At 37.4% G+C, this 19,564-nt stretch overlaps 1 protein-coding gene and 1 long non-coding RNA gene across 2 annotated transcripts in view; one reads left to right on the top strand and one right to left on the bottom strand.

Moving 5' to 3' along the window:
- Positions 1-19,564, top strand: part of LOC106945274 (aryl hydrocarbon receptor nuclear translocator 2-like) — a 49,518-nt gene that overhangs the window by 15,944 nt on the left and 14,010 nt on the right. The window contains exons 2-3 of the mRNA XM_015028837.1: positions 9,535-9,686; positions 10,330-10,402. Coding sequence (XP_014884323.1) covers positions 9,568-9,686; positions 10,330-10,402 — 192 coding nt within the window. The 5' untranslated portion in view covers positions 9,535-9,567. The remainder of the gene's footprint in view (positions 1-9,534; positions 9,687-10,329; positions 10,403-19,564) is intronic.
- LOC106945275 (uncharacterized) lies at positions 16,449-18,489 on the bottom strand. The gene is made up of 2 exons (XR_001424530.1): positions 17,266-18,489; positions 16,449-16,944 (listed from the first exon to the last, which is right to left on the bottom strand). It is a non-coding gene; the product is annotated as an uncharacterized LOC106945275 (long non-coding RNA).

Genomic DNA, 19,564 nt, shown 5'->3' with positions numbered 1-19,564 from the left:
CTACTTTAGCCCTTGGCTATATCTTCACCTTTAGGAAGGAGTTTGTTTCACTCTCAGCGTGTATTTGAACTTGGCCTAAATATGCAACTTTCCTATTACCTAAAAAATTGCTGTTTGTGACATGCAAAAACTCCTAATTACTTCGGAAATGTACATCCTTTTTTATATTTTTCACCCATGGAGATCATCATTTTTTCACAGATGGGTTGATGACACCTTTTGGTCCATTCTGTACTACAGAGTAAACACAGGAAGACTAACTTTACCATATTAGTTATGTGTCATATTACGTTTGACTGGTGTAATTTTAGATAATGCGTCACTATCGGCTGTGATAAAAAATAAAAAAAATAAATAAAAACGAATCTGGTAATTTCCCACATGAAAGAAAGGAGAGCGCAGTGCTAGAGCCGGAGTGGAACACAACGAAGGACCTAATTTGTACCCTGGACATTTCTCCTTAACACTTTGAGCCATTTATAGAAGCAGAACTAAGGAAGGCTCTAACAGGTGATCGTTACCTTAACAAGATAAAAATAAATGCCGTGCATCCGCTGAGGCAGGCAGAGTTGGACGCTCTTTGAGATGCTAACAGGAGCTATACTGCCTGTTAGCATCTGACATCACTGACATCACTGATCCCACCAGACCCATGGACGTAGTCGGTGGTAAAGTCCGGTGTCGCTATTGACACCACACCAGATTCTACTCAGCACAGCACAGCACAAAAAAGTATGCCTTTATTTCTTACCATTTTCAATGGAGAGCCTTTAAAACCACAAAATAAAATCTTAATATTTTTCTAGAAAATCTCTGCTGCTGAGCCTTAAGTTATGATACTCCCAAGTATTCAATTTCTACATATTTATAGGTTCTCAGCCATCCAGGACACACAAAAAAAGCTTTAAAGCAACATAAATTATAATTTAAATATCACATAACTTGTATTAAGAACCACTGCAATAAATCAGTATTGAAGAGGAATTTTATTAAGTGGAGTTACTCATTAAAACATTTTAGTCAGAGCATTACATTTTTGTAAAGGTTTACCAGAGATTAGATATGCAACTCTGAACCAAACTCACATCTAAACAACATTTATCTTAGTTTGACTTCTATGGGTCTCAACAGGTTGTTTACTGAGAAAGACACAGGGGCATTGCTTCTTACTAGTCAGATTTGATCCTGCAGCTTGAACACAATAACATTTTTAAACCACATTTTATGTTACATTTCACTGTAACTTTACTGATCCCCCCAAAATTGCTCTTAAGAAATTTCTCTTTTTATGGGCCTCCCCCCCAACCCCTAATAATGAAATGGGATTTCCGCCCTTGATGCCAGAACCAAAATATTTTTTTTTCCACATTGAGAAATGTTTATACTTTCTATGTTATACATATAAGGAGCATATAGTACAGTAAAATATTTATGTTTTATTTCATTGTGTTTTGGTTTACACAATGAGCCACTGATGATATTTGTTATAGTACCAGCAAGAATTTAAAACTACTTTCACCCCTAGATATAATGAAAGGTATTATGACGGTTGGAGAGAAAGTGGACAAAATTGAACAACAGGTGACACACAGCAGTGTTTTGCTTGCTGGCCTAGCCAAAGTGGTGGAATTTAATGTTTACAAAGTTAAAGAATGCAAGGCAGAGTTTAAGGAGCTGGAAAAGCAAAGCGAAAAACTACAAGAGAATGCTGATCTTAAAAAGAAGCTCAGAGAACAGGAAAGATACAGAATGTGACAGCACCTTTGCATAAAAGTGTTGAAGGCTGAGAAAGATGAAGACGTCAGGGCTTTAGTCATACAGATTCTGAAGCACATTGTTCTTGAATCTGCGTCAAGGCTGGAGGAGAATGTGGATGTTGTTCACCAACTGGGACAGAAGATGGATAACAAACTCAGAAGCATCATCATGCTATTTACACAAAGTTTATGGAGCAAAGAAGTCTGGAAGGAGACCAAAAAATCCACCTACTGCATCCAGTTTCAGGATTGTTGAAATGCTACCCAAAGAAGACTGGGAGGAGAGAATCTGTTTATGGCCGCAGACTGATCAAGCTAGGAGGGTGGAAAAGATGGTCTACCACCATGGCTCCTTTGACAGATGCCTAATCGGACTAGATGATATGTATACTAATTAAGAAGGAAATATAGAATTTGTAAAAGGACTTGTTAATTCTGACACACAAAGGAGACACAAATGGACATTGGTTAACAGTGGTGACCAAAACTGATCATTTAGTCCTCATTATAATTAATGTTTATGGCTTTAACAATGACAGTCTTCAGTTTAAGTTTTTCTATAGCTAACTTACCGAATCATTTCACAGTAGTCAGTTTAACAGTTTTTTTTTGTACTCAAGGATCTTTTCTGCTGTTTCTAAGGTTATGTCAGAACATTTGAATTAGTTCACTCAATGTTAGAGGTTTAAAAGACATTGTTAAAAGAAAAGCATTATTTTTGTTTTCAAAAGAACAGAAGTCAAAGTTTTTTATTTCAAGAAACTCACTCTTTGAGTACATATCAAACCCTTTGGGCTAACCAATGGGCTGACAGGATTTTATTCATGGCACAAACAGAACTGGTGGTGTTGCAATTTTCCTGGAGAAATTCTGACACACAAAGGAAACACAAATGGACATTGGTTAACAGTGGTGACCAAAACTGATCATTTAGTCCTCATTATAATTAATGTTTATGGCTTTAACAATGACAGTTTAAACTAGTGTTTCTCAACCCTCGCCCCCTCTGAGCTTGAAACTTTGACCTTGAAACTGTCCGTGCTGGAGTGGGAGAGGCTCCAGCAGCACGGACAGTTCAGAAAAGATTCGGAATGAGAAAAAAAAAGCTATTTATGGACCGATTAAGTCATGTTATAAATTCCCTTAATAGGTATTTTTCCAATCCTACATAAAAGAACCACAGACAACGTATATGTATTTTATGGCCGAACTTTTGCAAAAAGAGAAGACTCAGCAAACTGCTCCTCCAAGCCGTTCACAGAGTGTTCTGCCCTCTCTCTGCTAGAGCAGACCTTTTATTTGGGAAAACAAAAGTGAGAAAAGATAAACAACAAAAACAGATGGCAAGCTGTTTTTGGTCATCTAGCCCTTTCCCTTGAGAGCGATTTCTCCCAAGGGTGGAGGGAACATTCAGTTCCAAAAGTATTCAAAAAGTATTCAAACAGACAAGAAAATCACGTCAATGCTGATTAATATAAAACTGATTAATGAACTAAAGTAATAATAAAAATGATAACACAGAAAATCCCCAACACCCTGTTGCTAGCAGATTTATCCCGACTCAAATGCAGCCTTTCTCCCAGTACTGGGAGAAAGATTCTGCATACCGATGCAGAATCTTTTAGCGCTACAGACTACCGGACCCTACCAGCTTACCTTCACCCACTTCTTCCTCTTCAACTGACCTGACTCACTTTTCTCCAGGTGTCTTGCTTGGCGTTGAGGGTGCAGACTTGCCTCATTCCCTTTTATTTTGAATGGAGATGTCCATGGCGTAGCTATGGTCTTTAGAAGTTGCTTCTTTCTTTTCAAGTCAACTCTAGGCTTGAGTAACTTATTAATTTTCTGGGAAGCCATTTCTGTAATTTTGGTGGAGAGTTAACTTAACGATAAGTAAAATTTCAGACTTGCACTGCAAGCTCTAGAAAACACGGCTGTTCAACCCATCTTGTCCCTCTCACTGAGGTGGAGGCTCGACAGCTAAGGCTTGACCTGTCCGAATTCACAGTTGTTGTCTTCCGGTCATCGATATTCACGCCCTTTGAAGGACCTGTCCTACATAGACCAGGACCTTCGAAAGATGCAGAACCCTTAATTCACTAAAACGTGTGTCTGAATTCAGCGGTCAGGGGAGGTGACTGTTGCACCGGGAGCAGAAATCTCCAAAAATATCGGGACAATATTGCAATTAAGTGATGTATTGATGAACCAAGCAGAAATTTGAGACTTACACAGCTACTTTCTCACCTAAAAGCATTGTAAAAGTCTTGTTGTGTTACTTAAAGTGTAATATAGCAAAATAATTTGCTGCTCTCCACCACTATTGCCGCTTTGCCTGAATGCCCAGTTTGGACACGCAATGAATCATGGGACAGGACACAACAGACCTATCTTTCAAATCTGGGGCAAAGAAGGATGCATTTGTCAGGAGGAGCCTTTGAATTCAGACGGGCCTTGTCACTGTGCTAATTATTTTGCTATATTACACTTTAAGTGACACAACATGATTTTTTACCTTCAAATCAAAAATTGGAGATTTGGATTCTCTCTTTATTTTTCTGTGTGACTTTTGACATGTTTTGTGAAATTTGTTTATTTCGGCATTTATCAAAAGTATCTTACTTTTGATAAATTAAGTATCTTACTTTTGATAAAGTGAAAGAATTGCACATAAATAATTGCCTTTGCCACCTGTGACTGTTATAACATATAATATTGTATATAATTAGTTTTATTTCTAAGGCCGCGCTCGGTAACACTTTATTTGACGGGGTGTGAATAAGACTGTCATAACACCGTTATAAACGCAACATAACACCTGTCATGAACATGAGGAAGTCTTCATGACACTTTGACCGTTGTCATAAAGTGTCATTTGGTAAATCATGACACTTTTAATACAAAGTTGACATTATTCAAAATGTCTTTGTTATGACAACTTGACATTAATCTAGACAAAAATGTCTTTATGACAGCTTGACAATTTAGACAAAAATGTCTTTGTTATGACAACTTGACATTAACCAAGAATCATTATGTCATAATAGTAGTCATAATATTGTCATTAAGTATAATTACACTAACAAAACGGTAACAAAACAGTAATTAATATTTCCCCTATCTGAAATAAAGCAAACCAAGTAGGACCAACAATAAACATTTCACTAAGCTTTATTACACTGCAAAATGACTTAATAACAGTCATTAATAATTCCTTTTACATCAAGTGGAACAAGTAGGACCAGTTATGAAGATGTCATTAAGTTTTATTACAGTGTCATTAATATCTTTTACCTCAAGTAAAGTGAAACAAGTAACAACAGTTATATAGATGTCATTAAGTGTCATTACAGTGCCATTAATATTATCTCTTATCTCAAGTAAAGTAAAACAATTACTTAGTCTTCAAACAGAGGGTTTATCGTCTGTAACTCTGAAACACTGATTGAAAAACTAAAACAGAATTATTTATTCTTTAACTTAAGAAAATAGGTTCTTTCAACAGTCTGCCGTCTCCTTTGTTAAAGCATTCCTGTAACGCTCTGAAAACAGTGAGATCTTCTTGTCTTCATTTCCTGGAAGCAGCTCAGAAATGCTCAGAAATTATAGCTTTTCTTGCAATAGTTGTGGTCAATAATAATCATGGTGAAAGCCTTTTCGTGAATTCAAACTCGGTGAATCTCTCCTGGACATTTTCATAGTGGGTGATGGCTCAGTTCATTGTGGTGTAAAAAAAGAACAAAAACAAATAAACAACAAAAACAACAACAACGTGATCTTAATTCAGCATTTATTTAAATACCATTCCACAAATGTCCCTTGTTGCACACTGTCAGAATGGTAGACTGGCAGACAAATATCTAGTTAACATGACTGGTTGTTATAAAGTGCATTACAATTATTTCTTAATACAATTAGCATAAGAACTAGAGCTGAGCAAAATATTTGTTTGGCAGAAGTTCAGACAGACCGCCACTATTGTTATTCAAATTGCATCACTTAATGTACAGTTTTAGACACATGAGTGTACCTTTTCAGTTAATGAGCATTCAAAATTATTTCCTGGCTTATGGATGTTTGCAAGAAGTTTATTAATAAATAAATAGATTAAACACCTGTTTTACATTTGACAACAGTTAGTTATCTAAAATGTAACTTATTAAGTCGACATTGATTCCTGGTCCCCCTTCCCCACTTACCTGTTCCCGCCCACCTCCCTTCACCTGGAGAAAATAGTAACACAAAAATGACTTACCTAAGTCATTTTGGGGAAGATTTTATCTGCTTCTTTATCTGCTTCTATAACTAACGTTATAGTAATGGAGTTTAATAACTTTAGCTAACATTAAATTACAGCCAGCTACAATTAGCTTGAATTGCTCATAGGTAACATTACAAAGAAAGAGAACATAGTCAATGTTATTTTCTCAAAGAAAATGTGAAGTTAAGACACATACCTCATATGTATTAGGTGACAAACTTCAGCTTCTTTTTAAACATGAGGTCTGGCCGTTATAACTTGTTAGGTTGGCCTCACAAATCAAGTACACCTCGCTACAGCAAACAGAAAGGGGCGGGGACGGACCACTGTCAATCTCTTACCTTATCTGGAAATGGGACCATTGCACTCCGGAAGTGAAGGGGGCGCTATTTCCTATATTATCAGCGTTCTCCTGTTTAAATTTTCTTTTGAAATCTGTGATGTAGCTTCATCTGTAGGAAGGAGTTTCATTCTCATCATGTCTTTCAACGTCTCTTTTTTATTTACTTCAGCGCAGCTCTCAGCTTTTAACAAATTCTGTACCTTTCTGTGTACTTCTAAATCTGCTTCTTAGTCGCATCTTTTCGGGCCTGCTACTGCCTCTAGTGCCGTGGGGGTGGTAACACAACTAATATAATTATGTCACTAAATGAGAATACCACAAAATCTTTATTATTTACTATTAATTTTGCCATTTCTGGCAACGTGAAAGATAAAGTATCTTCTAAAATACCATATTTTTCTTCAGGATGTAGAGGTGACATAAACAACACCTTTATACATTATAAATAACATCTATATATCTCCATCACTTATAAGAGGAAGAAAAGAAATAAGACATGTATATTTTGTAAATGGTATTTTTATTGTTGTTGATAATGTTGTTTTTCATAAGAAATTTAATTGAGCCAAAGTCAATAACAAACAAATTAATTAGGTTCACAGACAAATAACCAGGATTGTTAAACAAGCAATAATCCACATTTTTGTTTTGTTGGTAGGAACAACATATTTTTTTCCTATATATAGGAAAAAATATGATTAAACTATATAGTCTTCCAAGGTGGAAATTTTTCTTTGACTCTAAAACAATAAAATAAAACTAATGAATAGAATCATAATATCAACAATTTGTGCATCAAGTAAACACTTAACATGCTACAGGTAAATGTTATCATTTAGTTTGGCTAAGAATAATTATTGCACTGTCAATGAATGACTTCTAATAGATGTTCTAATAGACCAATAATGCCTTCATGAGCTCAAACTGACGAAAAAAAAGGATGGATGCTCTAAACAGTTTAGACAGAGTTGTTATTGGTTTCACCACTATTTACCTTCTATTTTTCCAAGTATTCTTAAAAGATTGTCTGTTAGTCTGCAGCTCATGTGACCAAACCAGCCGAGGAGATGAAAAAAAAGCTAAAGCCCTCAACAGTTAAAACTTGAGATGACTTAAAACTTAAGTTAAATTTTTAAGTTTTAACATTTTAACTTGTTAAAATGCTAACATTACTTAACTAGAGGTAATGTTAGCTAATGTTACCTCTAACTAACTAGAGGTTTTGCACGAGTTGCACTTGTTAGGTAACCCCAAGATCACTGGGTCTTCTTAAAAGATAGAGACGTTTCTTAAAAATGTAGCCAGTGTTTTCAGCAAAATTGAGCTGACTGTCCAGGAATGATCCAAGGTATTTAAAACTTGCCATAGTTTCAACAGGTTGGCCATGAAGTGAAACGGGAACCACTTTCAGGTATTGTTTAGGTCATTTAATTAGCTCTGCTTCCTTAAGAAAATTAAAAGGTATGGTGTTTTGTGAGGGACTTTATCTTTTGAGGTTCCAGTAATGCCAGAATTAATAATAAATAATAAAGACTTTGGTATTCTGATTTAGTAATGTATTTATATTAGTTGTGCTACCACACCCAGGCCACTAGAGGCAGTAGCAGGCCCGAAAAGATGCGAAAAAGCAGCAGATTTAGAAGTACACCGAAAGCAACAGAAATTGTTAAAAACTGTGAGCTGCACTTAAGTAAATAAAAGAGAGAAGTTCAAATACATGCTGAGAGAGAAACTCCTTCCTAAAGATAAAGTTAAACCACAGATTTCAAAAGAAAATTAAAACGGGAGACCGCGGATAATATAGGAAATAGCGCCCCCTTCACTTCCGGAGTGCAATGATCCCATTTCCAAATAAGGTAAGAGGCTGACAGTGGTCCGTCCCTGCCCCTTTCTGTTTGCTGCAGCAAGGCACTTCTCTCACAAGTTGAAAGATTTCTTCTTCACCAACACACTGCACGCCTGTCCATGCGCTGCTGCCTCTCACTGGTGGAGATGGTGCATTACACTACTTAAAACAGCCTTAAATAATGTTTCACATGCAAAGTTCATAAGTGCTTTGTAGACATCTTGTTGTAAAACTTTAGGATCAATTAAATTAAGAAATTTAAGACTAAGCAAAATGGCAGAGCAATAAAATATTACCACATAAAGCTACATAATTTTGAAAGTTTAATCGGTAATACTTTTATAACAAATTTACGTCAGATCATGATTTCTTGGTTAATGTCAAGTTGTCAGAATGAATTAATTTTTGTTTAGGTTAATGTTAAGTTGTCATAACGAAGACAATTTTGTCTAGGTTAATGACAAGTTGTCATAACGAACACATTTTTGTCTAGAGTAATGTCAAGTTGTCATAACGAAGACTTTTTGAATAATGTCAACTTTATATTAAGAGTGTCATGATTTACCGATACTGACTGATTTACAACAGTCATAGAGTGTGATGAAGACTTCCTCATGTTCATGACAGGTGTTATGTCATGTTTATGACGGTGTTATGACAGTCTTATTCACACCCCGTCAAATAAAGTGTTACCCAGCACTCTTGTGTCAGATACAGTAATATAAATCAATGTTAGGGAGTAATTAAAATTTATTAAGATGTGTGTTAACTGAATGAGGAAGTCAGAGGTGACCGAAAAATATGTGAGGATGTGTACAAAGATAGTAGGGCTGAAACAATTGAGATTAAATGTAAGGAATTTATTACTGAAGTAATTGTCCATTAATTTAGTATTCAAATAATTAACTGGAGTATGCGGACTCAAAAAAGGCATTTTTCTGAAAGAACATATTCAGAGCAGTTATTAAGCCAAAACTTTAAAATATTGCATTTAACATTTGCCTCTTTGTAAATATGTTCTACCTAAAACGTCTCAAGTGGCAGTTTTAGGTTCACTGGGTTCAAATTATGCAAAGAAAACTTACATTAAGCACCTTTTGCTATCTAATTATTAATATGTTAATAGGAAAAAATAATGGTCAGATCAGTGTGTATTTTACCATTGGTAAAATACAAAATAATGTGAGATGTTCTTATTCCTAGTGTGTGATGGTAGAAAATGGCAAGAGTCATCAAAAGACTGAGATCAAAGACTGTGTCAAATGATATGTTTCTTTAGTCAGTAAATTAAACAAATCTGCACTTAAGTGTGTTTGCTCCTCTGCAGGTAGTGAAACTGAAGGGACAGGTGCTGTCTGTCATGTATCGTTTCCGATTGAAAAACAGAGAGTGGATGCTGATCAGAACCAGTAGTTTCACCTTCCAGAACCCATACTCTGACGAGATAGAGTACATAATCTGCACCAATACCAACGTCAAGTAAGTTATTTTACATTCTGTTTATTACTTTCATTTAAACTCTACTAAAAGTCTGAATCTCTTAATTCTGAAATCACTAAACAAGAACTTTATCGAAGAAAAATCAAATCTCTCATTAGGATTGGTGGCAGGTTGGGCAAGCTCCTCTTTCCGAACCCTCTGTCCCAGAGCCAAATGTTTCATTTTGTGAAGCTGATACTAAAATAGATACTAAAATAGTGACAAAAAGAAAAGGCCTTCTCCAGGTTGGACTATGACATAATTTTTTCAGATACAATAATATGTATTTGTGTATTATGTGAAAATGTTCACTCCCTGCTCTTAAAGATGTTTCACTGGTTTTAACAAAGTCTTCTGTTATATAAAGTGCCTAGAAAATTAGTCATGGGTGTCTAGCTGCTCTCTACTCGTGCAGTTGGGATGAGCAATAGTTTATTTCCTGAAGAGATTCAGTCTTGGTGTCTCTCATCTGAATCATGCATGAAGAAGTTACGTGTTAGTTTATTGAGGTATGACCTGTAACACATTACAGCAACACATACAACATTAAACCAACGGTTTATAAGCATTGTTTCAAGTATGAACTCTCGCAGATGTTTGGGATGTTGTATGAGAAGCTGACTGTGTCTCTTGGCTTTTTCAGGCAACTGCAACAGCAGCAGGCAGAGTTAGAGGTTCATCAGAGAGATGGAATCACAGCTTATGATCTATCGCAGGTAATCCCCTTTTTAAAAACTGTTCCATAACTTGAGTATAAATGCTCAATTCCTGGACATCTACATGAATAGGTGCTTTAAACTAATTCAGAAGTGACATAGTAAATGTTATACATTTGTCCTAAAAATGGGGACAGTACCTTCAGTACTCACTGTTAATTTTTCACTTTAGGTATAAATGCTGCTATATGATCTGACAAAATGGAAAAATGATCTGGCAATAAATTCACCTAATTTAGACTTAATACTTGCAGGCACAATACAGCAGCTGTTCAGTCAATAGGACAACTGAAAAACCTGCAATCCGTAAAACCTGCAATCAGTAAAACAATATTTAACAGTAAGTTTCTCAACATTTTAAATTATACATGAGTCGAAATTTTCATAACACTGCCTATCTAAAATAATGTCGAGAAAAAAGAAATATTCATTCAAAGTCAAATGCAGGTTGCATCAAAAATAAACAATCCCAAGTTACTAAATCAAAACTTCCTGAGAGCATGGCTAGCTGATAAATGCATTTCTGATTGGTTGTTTCTGACTGAGCGGAGTAATTCTGCAAAACACAGGGAGGAGGCGTCGATTATTTTTTCCGAGATTATCTATCTTACATAGCAAACGTTTTAATACATATGTAAAATCTTTTTTTTTGTTTAAGTTACCTGCTGCAGCTTTAAGCAGACGTTCAGTGTGAGAGTTCACTGCGGGTGGAGCAGAAGCGAAGCTCCGTTTGTGAAATATCACGACCAGTAGCGCTCAGCGGTGGTCCAACAGCAGGAGCAGAACCAGTATCTTACACTGCCAGCTCGTTGACTTAAAGTATCGGGTTATTTTGTTAAACTTTCAGACCACTATGGTCTTCCGGGTGAGTGTTGGTAGTTGTGCGCTGCTTTACCTGCTATTTGATCGCTCCAGACCACTGCAGTGAGCCTCGATGTAGCCAAACTCTGTCAAGTGTTTGTTTTTTAAATGTCTTTTTAGATTCCTTGCGTTGATGTATTTTGACATGCTTCACCCCCGAGGTATTTCTTCGGCGGAACACGTAAACTTCCCCATTTACTCTCAGAGCGTTATAGTTCCTCACCACATCGCTTAGGATTTGTTGCTGCGCACTTGCACAGTGTGAAGGAAAGAGGAGGTCAGCTGCACATGCAGACATCCACATCTTTCTGTATAAATTGCTGGCTGGTTTTAATGTCCTGCACTTCTTGTATCAGCTCGTCCAGTCTGGTGTTTGTAGTGTCCATAATAACTTTAACAAAGCCTTTGAAATGGTCCTGTTTTTGTTGAAGCAACTCCGTGTACATTTCCTTCTACTGGGTCATTAACTCTTTAACTTGCGTGAGCGATACAAACTGTTCATCCGGTCTAATCTCGTTGTTGGATCCTTTTGGAGGCATTATTTCATTCGTTTTATTACTGAAAGTTTTCCTCAAAGTGATAATGAAAGTAGAATACTTTTTTTGGCTGAAATGTGATAGTAGGGTTCTTGCTGAGTTGACTCCCAACTTGTAATTTGACCCAAAATGGCCACCTAACTGTGCATTTTAGGGGGTACTTCCAAGAGACTTTTTTTCTTGACTTGGGGGATTCTACCTAGGTACCGAGTTTCAGATATCTACGACCTACGGTTTCTCCTATCTCATGTTAGGGGGCGCTGTAGAGCAAACGCCGGAGAACTTCCAGGAACACCATCATGGCTGCAGCTTAAAAGGCGAGCTCCTCGACCCAGATCTTTGTAAGCCCGATTAATTTGATAATTTTTCAACGAAAAGTCCGAAAGATAATATTTAAAAAGGGGCATTTACTATGACTAGTGGGAAATACGGCAGAAAGTCTCAAAAACCCGAGTTCGACGACAGAGGTCGACGGTAACGAAACGTTAGCTTTGAAGCTAGCTGACTCAGTTAAAGAAACAACAGAGGACCCAGAGCTGAACGTAAAGACTCAAACCGCAGAGGTCTGTTCCGACTTTAACATGGCAAATTTGGAAACAATTCTCCAGGAACTGCGAGACTTCCGTAAAGAAAACTCTGACGCTCCAAAAGGAATTAAGGAGAGGATTAAAATAGCCAAAAGCCGTATTGATGAAGCAGAGAACCGGATAGAAGAAGCGGAGGAGCGTTTGCAGCACATTGAGGAAGCTACAATGGAGCTCCTGGAGCTACAGAAACAGTTCGAAACACGGCTTGTGGATCAAGAGGGACGTTCAAGGAGGGAGAATGTACAGATTCTTGAATGTACTCAAGGAGGGAGCAGAGGACGGCGCCGGTTCGATGACGAGAAACTTCTGAGAGAGAAACTGGAGCTGCCGCCGTCTTTTCCCTTCCAGATAGAGAGAGCCCATCGGGCTCTGCCGCGTCCCTCCCCGGAATCACCACCGAGATCGATAGTGGTAAAGTTTATGAGCTTCAGGGTGAAAGAGGAGATTTTAAAGAAGGCATGGCAGAAGAAAGGATTCATGAACAAGGGGAAGAAAGTTTTTCTGGACCATGACTATGCCCCGGAAGTGCTGAAGAAACAAAAGGAATACACAGAGGCGAAAAGAGTCCTGCGGGAGAAGAAAATACGGTTCCAGACGCCATTCCCGGCGAGACTGCGTGTTTTCAACGAGGGAGAGACATGGATCTACAACACGGTTGAGGAGGCGACCAAAGACATGGCGGAACGAGGGCTGCAGGTGGCGGAGACCAGACCGGCGGTGACCAGCTTGGAGAAGATCAGACGCCTAACTTGGAAGACCATCGGGGCCAAGAAAGGAGGACAGACACAGAGAGAGATAATCGAAAGATACAAACAACGGTTCCAATGTTTTAGGAGAAGTCAGGATGAGATTTAAGAACCACTGCCCTTTAAAATGAGGTATTTAAGATCTTTAGTTTGTTTTTTGGATGGGTCTATTCAAGTCTGAAGGGAAAAACCGGGGCTTAAGGAATGATGACTCAGGTCAAGCTAACAGAATTATTTTTTTTTATTTTACTAATTATTTCCTGAGGGAGTTTTTTTTTTCATTAGGGTTGGGGTATCCCCCCCTTTTTTTGTGGGGGGGACATTGGAGCGGTGGTGCAAACATGAATGAAGCTAACTTCAACAAGAAGGGCCCACTCCCTCTGGCAGGGAGAGGACATGCCTTTGGGCAGATTTTCCATCATGGCTTACAAAGGGTCAAAGTGCAGACCCTACTCTTGGAAGTTCTTTGGTTAGTCACTTATTCATCAGTGAACGTTCTAAAACTGTTCAGTTGTATGTTCATTATTACTTTGTTTATCTGTAGCCTAAGGGTCCAAAGGTGTAGAGAAGGTGGAAAATAAGGAGTCACAAGGAGTAAATGACAACACAGAAAAAGGTATTAAAGTTGGCCTCTTTTAATGTGAACAGGATGCTCAACCCAGTTAAAAGGTCTAAAGTATTAGGAAAATTGAGAAGGGAGGGAGTGGCACTGCCGCAGGAGACGCACCTGACAGAGAAGGAACATGAGAAACTAAAGAGAAATAGTTTTAGTCAAGTATTTTACTCATTTTATAGATTCAGGGCGTAGGAGAGGAGTCACAATATAGATCAGGAAGATCTATATTTGAAAAACTTTCAGAAACAATAGACAAAGAAGGGAGATACGTGCTGATTAAGGGGAGATTAGAAGGAGAACTGGTCACTATCCTGAACATGTATGCCCCCCCCCCAGGGGGGGCATACATGTTTATAGAAAGATGTTTGATTTAATGACAGCTGAGGGAGAAGGCATTCTGATATGTGGAGGAGATTTAAACCTCAGATTGAACCCACAACTTGATTGTTCGGATGGCGGGAAGCAAAAATCTATAATTAGCAAAAAATTTAAAGAAAATGGCAGTGCTGGGAATAATGGATGTCTGGAGGGAGCTAAATCCATCAGGCAGAAACTACACATATTTTTCACCGCCTCACTCAGTTTATTCAAGAATCGACCTTACTATAATGTGTATAATAAATCCTTATTATACACATTATAGAGTGGAAAATTGTGAGTAAGGGATGTATCAGATCATAGTCCAGTATATATCACCCTGGGATTGTCAAAGGAAACAAAAACAACAATGTGGAGACTAAATGCAGGCTTATTACAGGGGAATATGAAGAAAGAACTTGCGAAAGAAATTGATATATATGTAAAGGAAAATAATAATGGGGCGGTATCCGCAGCTACGCTGTGGGATCCATGGAAAGCAGTAATTCGAGGGAAGCTAATTGCCAAATTAGCTTCCCTCGAAGCTAAGAAAAAACAGGGTAAACTTAGACAGTTACAATTGGAATTAAAATAATTAGAAAAGCAACACAAAAATTTCTCTCTGGATGAAAAAAACCCTCAAGAAATTAAAAGAATACAAAGAGAGATGAACTGCATTTTGAAAGATGAGATTAAAAAAAACCTTCTGTACACAAAACAAAGGTATTATGAAGGAGGAGGTAAATCAGCTAAATTGCTAACTTAGAATGAAAAAGCAAGTGGTAAATAATGTTTTCAAAATCAGGGACTCCTCTAATTTGATCATTTAAATCAAATGATCATAATTTGATGATCATTTGATGATCATAATAATAATGATGTATTATTGGAATTAAAATAATTCCAATAATACAGTTGGAATTATTTTAATTCCAATTGTAACTGTCTAAGTTTACCCTGTTTTTTCTTAGCTGTTTTTTGATCAAATGATCCTCTAATTTGATCATTTGATCAAATTAGAGGAGTCCCTGATTTTGAAAACATTAAGACAGAAGAGATTCAAAATTGTTTTGAAAACTGTTATAAAATATTATATTCTCAAGTAGAAATTAATAATGATAATCAAATACATGCATTATTGGAATCTTTGAATTTACCAAGAATAACAGAAGATCAAAATCGTATATTAACAAAGGAGATTACAGGAGAAGAAATAGACTCAGAAATTTCAAGATTGAAAACCAACAAGGCTCCGGGGTCGGATGGTTACTCGTCTGAATTTTATAAATTGCTAAGAAAACCATTGATCCCCTTGTTAAAAAATATGTTCAGTTGGGTCTTAAAAGAGGGAGAGACACCAAGGTCCTGGAGGGAAGCTTTTATTGCGGTTATTCCAAAGGAAGGAAAAGATCAATTAGATTGTGCCAACTATAGACCAGTTAACGTCCTAAATTTAGACTATAGACTATTTACAGCAGTCATGGCTAGACGGCTAGACGTAATTCTGCCGGACATAATTGATTTCGACCAAACAGGATTTATAAAGAAAAGACAGATTAGGCACACATTGCTGGTAATGCAAAAGATTATTAAAACAAGAACAGAAGCGGTAATATTGGGATTGGACGCAGAAAAAGCTTTTGAGTCAGGTGGAACTTCCTATATAAGGTGGTAGAACAATTCGGTTTTAACAAAACATTTATCAAAACTATTCCATCATTATATTGCCAACCCACAGCTAGGATCAAAATTAATGGGAGCCTTTCAGATACATTTAGATTACATCGAGGATGCCGCCAAGGCTGCTCCATTAGCCCACTGTTATTTGCGATATATTTAGAACCTTTAAGCCAATGGATAAAACAAAACGGAAATATAAAGGGTATACGTATGGAAGGAGGGGAACAAAAGATAGCATTATTTGCAGATGATGTTTTGATTTACCTAACTCAACCAGGCAAGTCACTTTCAGCACTAATCAATATAAATGGATGAATTTGGGCTGATGTCAGGCTACAAATTAAACACGAAGAAGACCCAAGTTCTCTCTTTCAACTATTCACCAGATCTATTCATTAAAAATACATTTAGTTGGGATTGGCAGTCAAAATCTCTGAAATACCTCGGAGTGTTTCTGTCCCATGACTTATCTGAACTAAAATCTTTAAACTTTAGCCCCTTGGGGAGGAAAATACAGTCAGATATGGGAAGGTGGAGTTTAATCCCCTTTACAAGCTTAGCGTCAAGAGTAGAAATTATTAAAATAAATGTGTTACCAAGGTTACTGTATTTATTTACATCTCTCCCAGTTGAGGTGACAGATAAAGATTTTGCAGAATGGGATAAAATCATATCGAGATTCATTTGGCAAGGAAGAAAACTACGGGTCAGATTCAGAACTTTGCAGGTATCAAAGGATAAAGGGGGGTTAGCCTTACCCTGTCTGAAGAGCTACTATTTTGCAGCACAGTTGAGTACTCTACTGAACATAAGCAATCCATTATACACTGCAAAATGGAAAGATATAGAATGTGCTATGTCACCCACAATACCTCTAAAAGCCATAATAAATGATAACAAATTGAGAAAACACCTTAGGGAGGAGTCGAATCTATGGCTAGGATTATCTCTTGACATATGGAATGAAATTATTTTAAGATATGGGTAGACAGAGCAGAGTAGACTACTAAGGTAGATAACGCATGACTCAGATTTTAAACCTAATGTAACAGACAAAACATTTAGTAAATGGGAAAAGGGTCCAAAGATATTCTGGGAGATGGTTAAGAAAAATACTATACAAAGCTTTGAAGAAATAAAGAATAAATATGAATTAACCCTTTTACGCCAAAGTTTCAAGCGTCTGCCTAAATAAATCTTCCCTATTTTAATTGTAAGTAGTTCTTTAAATGTCCTGTGAGATGATATCGATAACAACTGGAACTTTCAATATCCAGCAAGTTATTTTTGCAATATACCGTCTATCTCTGCAGCTGCGGCTGTGAAGTTACCATATTAACCCCATATTTGCTGGAAATTGCAACGTCTCCCCTTTCAGAAACCGTTGGAATTTTTCAGATAGCGCTATGTGTGGCGGAATTACGGTACTGCAAATTTAGATGTGTCGCTGCCGACACGTTCCGGTCTAGAAGGGTTAAACAACAAGGATCTCTACAGGTACTTACATTTGAGGCACTATACAGAGGAACTACTAAGAAGGATAAATTTAAATGAGTTTGAATCTGGTATAATTAAGATGTTTATTTCAGCAAATGAATCAAACTTGGGGAAGAAAATAATTCCAAAACTGTATACAGGATTGGAAAATTTGAAGAAAAGTAATACAACATACATAAAAGTAAGATGGGAAAAAGATGCCAATTGTGGGCTTTCGCAGGAGAACTGGGAGGAGATATGTGGGCAACAGTGGAAAACATCTTGTTCCCTTTCGTGGAGAGTTTGGCTGGAAGAATATTGTAAGATATTTCAGTACGCCAGCACAAAGAAAACACCAAGATACAAAATGCTGGAGGCAGTGCGGAAAAGACAGAGCGGGTCACTTCCATGTATTGTGGAATTGTGCCTTCATGGTACCCTATTGGCAGGACGTAAAGACTGGTATGGATAAGGTACTGGGGGTGAATATTCCACTTACATTTCATGTTCTGTACATGGGAAGAGGGTCGGAAAGGTTCACAAGGTGATAGATATATGTATGGGATTATGTTGGTAGCAAGCAAAAAAGCCATTACTAGGAAATGGCTGAAGGCAGAAGCTCCTAAAAGGGAAGATTGGGTTGACGTAATGCAATATAATATTTATATTATGGAAAGGCTGACTTTCTGGAAAATTTAAGAATTATAGGAAAAATTGGCAGGGATTTATTTCACCATGGAGATCAGACTTTATTGATTAATAGTGTGGTTACAGGAACCCTTATAGAGCTACAGACTGTAAATAGTTTGCTTACAGTTCGCCTTCGATGAGAAGAGAGTTAAAATTGTGATGACTCGGAAGAGAAGAACAGAGAAAAAGAAAAAAAAATTTTGGATGATCTTTTTGTTGACTTTTTTTCTTTCCTTTCTTTTTCTTTTGTTAATCAACAAGTGAATTGATAGATTGGATATTATCTAGACTAGCAAAGTTACTGTCTAAGGCAGGTACAGATTGTATGTGCAGCTTTTCTTGAATGATATGTATGGAACATTTGGAAAAAGAAAATAGTCTGTATGTACACTTGTATGGAAAAACTGTCAATAAAAATGTGCAAAAAAAAAAAAAAAAGCCTCCAAAAGCCAATTCATTTGACGGAAGCGGAATCAGAATAATAATCGGCACTATGATTACAATAGGCCTTCACAGCACTTAGCTGCTCGGACCTAATTATCTTATCACTATTATGTGCTTCGGGCACATTATGATGATTTTTGTCTATTTTTTCCTTTATTTTCTTATAGAAAATAAAGAATGACCTTTTGTTAATATATTTTGGAGTTTGGATAATTTCTTATTTTTGGTCATTTGATTACGTTAATTTGTGGCGCTGTTAGTCCGCCTATAAATAGGCTGGGTTTCGGCATGTTGGATCTCCGCCCTTCCACTCGCTTCCGCTCGCTCCACCACCACCGGGGACGCGTCTTGACGCGGTGCGCGCACGTCCAGTCGCTGTGGGCCGCAGCTGACGTTTCCAGCCTTGCCATGCGGTATTTCTGTTGGCTTTGTTTGTTTGCTTTTTCGTTGTGATTTTGGCCTGGTGGGATTGGTTGTCCTGGTTTCGATCTTTCTTTTGTATTAGGTTCTTTTTTGCTTTAGTCCAGTACTAGAAGGGGCTTCGACGGCCCTGTATAGGGTTGGCCCCATGCTGTACCATTTTGTTCTGTTTGATCGGCTCACCAGGTCCAACTTTCTATTAATACTTTAGGGGTTTTGTTTTTCTTTTTTTGGGACACGGGAAACTGAGGGCATTTAACTCTCTTTTTCTTCACAGAAAATCCGAAGCAGCTGAACAAAATAAAAACTAAAGTTCAAGAGAGTTTAAGAATAAAATATTTTGTTGAACTTTCATTCTTGTCTCGTGTCCTCAAATATGTTGTGCCCTTGGTGGACGTAACAACTATATATTATTTTTCTCTGCCTCACCTGCCTCCCTGGACCACAAGTCTCTGGTGTCCAAGCCTGTCAATTGAAAGTCTAGTGCAGCATTTCTCAACGGGGGCGGTACCGCCTCCCTTGGGGCGTTCAGAGGATGGCAGGGGGCGCTGGTGGAATTTTTTACAAAAGTGGGGTGATGGGATTCCTCTGGGGGCGTTTGCTCAAAGGTAAACTTTACACCTTAAATGCACAACAAGACACGTTTAGACTTTGAGCAACTTGCTAAAACTGTATTGTGTAACATGCCTGGCTACAATTGTATCGATGGCAGCTCTTCTTTTCTTAAGTTAGCTTATTGGCGCAGCTCC

Source organism: Poecilia latipinna, unplaced genomic scaffold, assembly GCF_001443285.1.
Source record: "Poecilia latipinna isolate Pla-1442-1.1 unplaced genomic scaffold, P_latipinna-1.0 Scaffold137, whole genome shotgun sequence".
Lineage (NCBI taxonomy): Eukaryota > Metazoa > Chordata > Actinopteri > Cyprinodontiformes > Poeciliidae > Poecilia > Poecilia latipinna.
The sequence above is the reverse complement of the archived record's forward strand: the minus strand, read 5'-3'. Positions and strand labels throughout refer to the sequence as shown.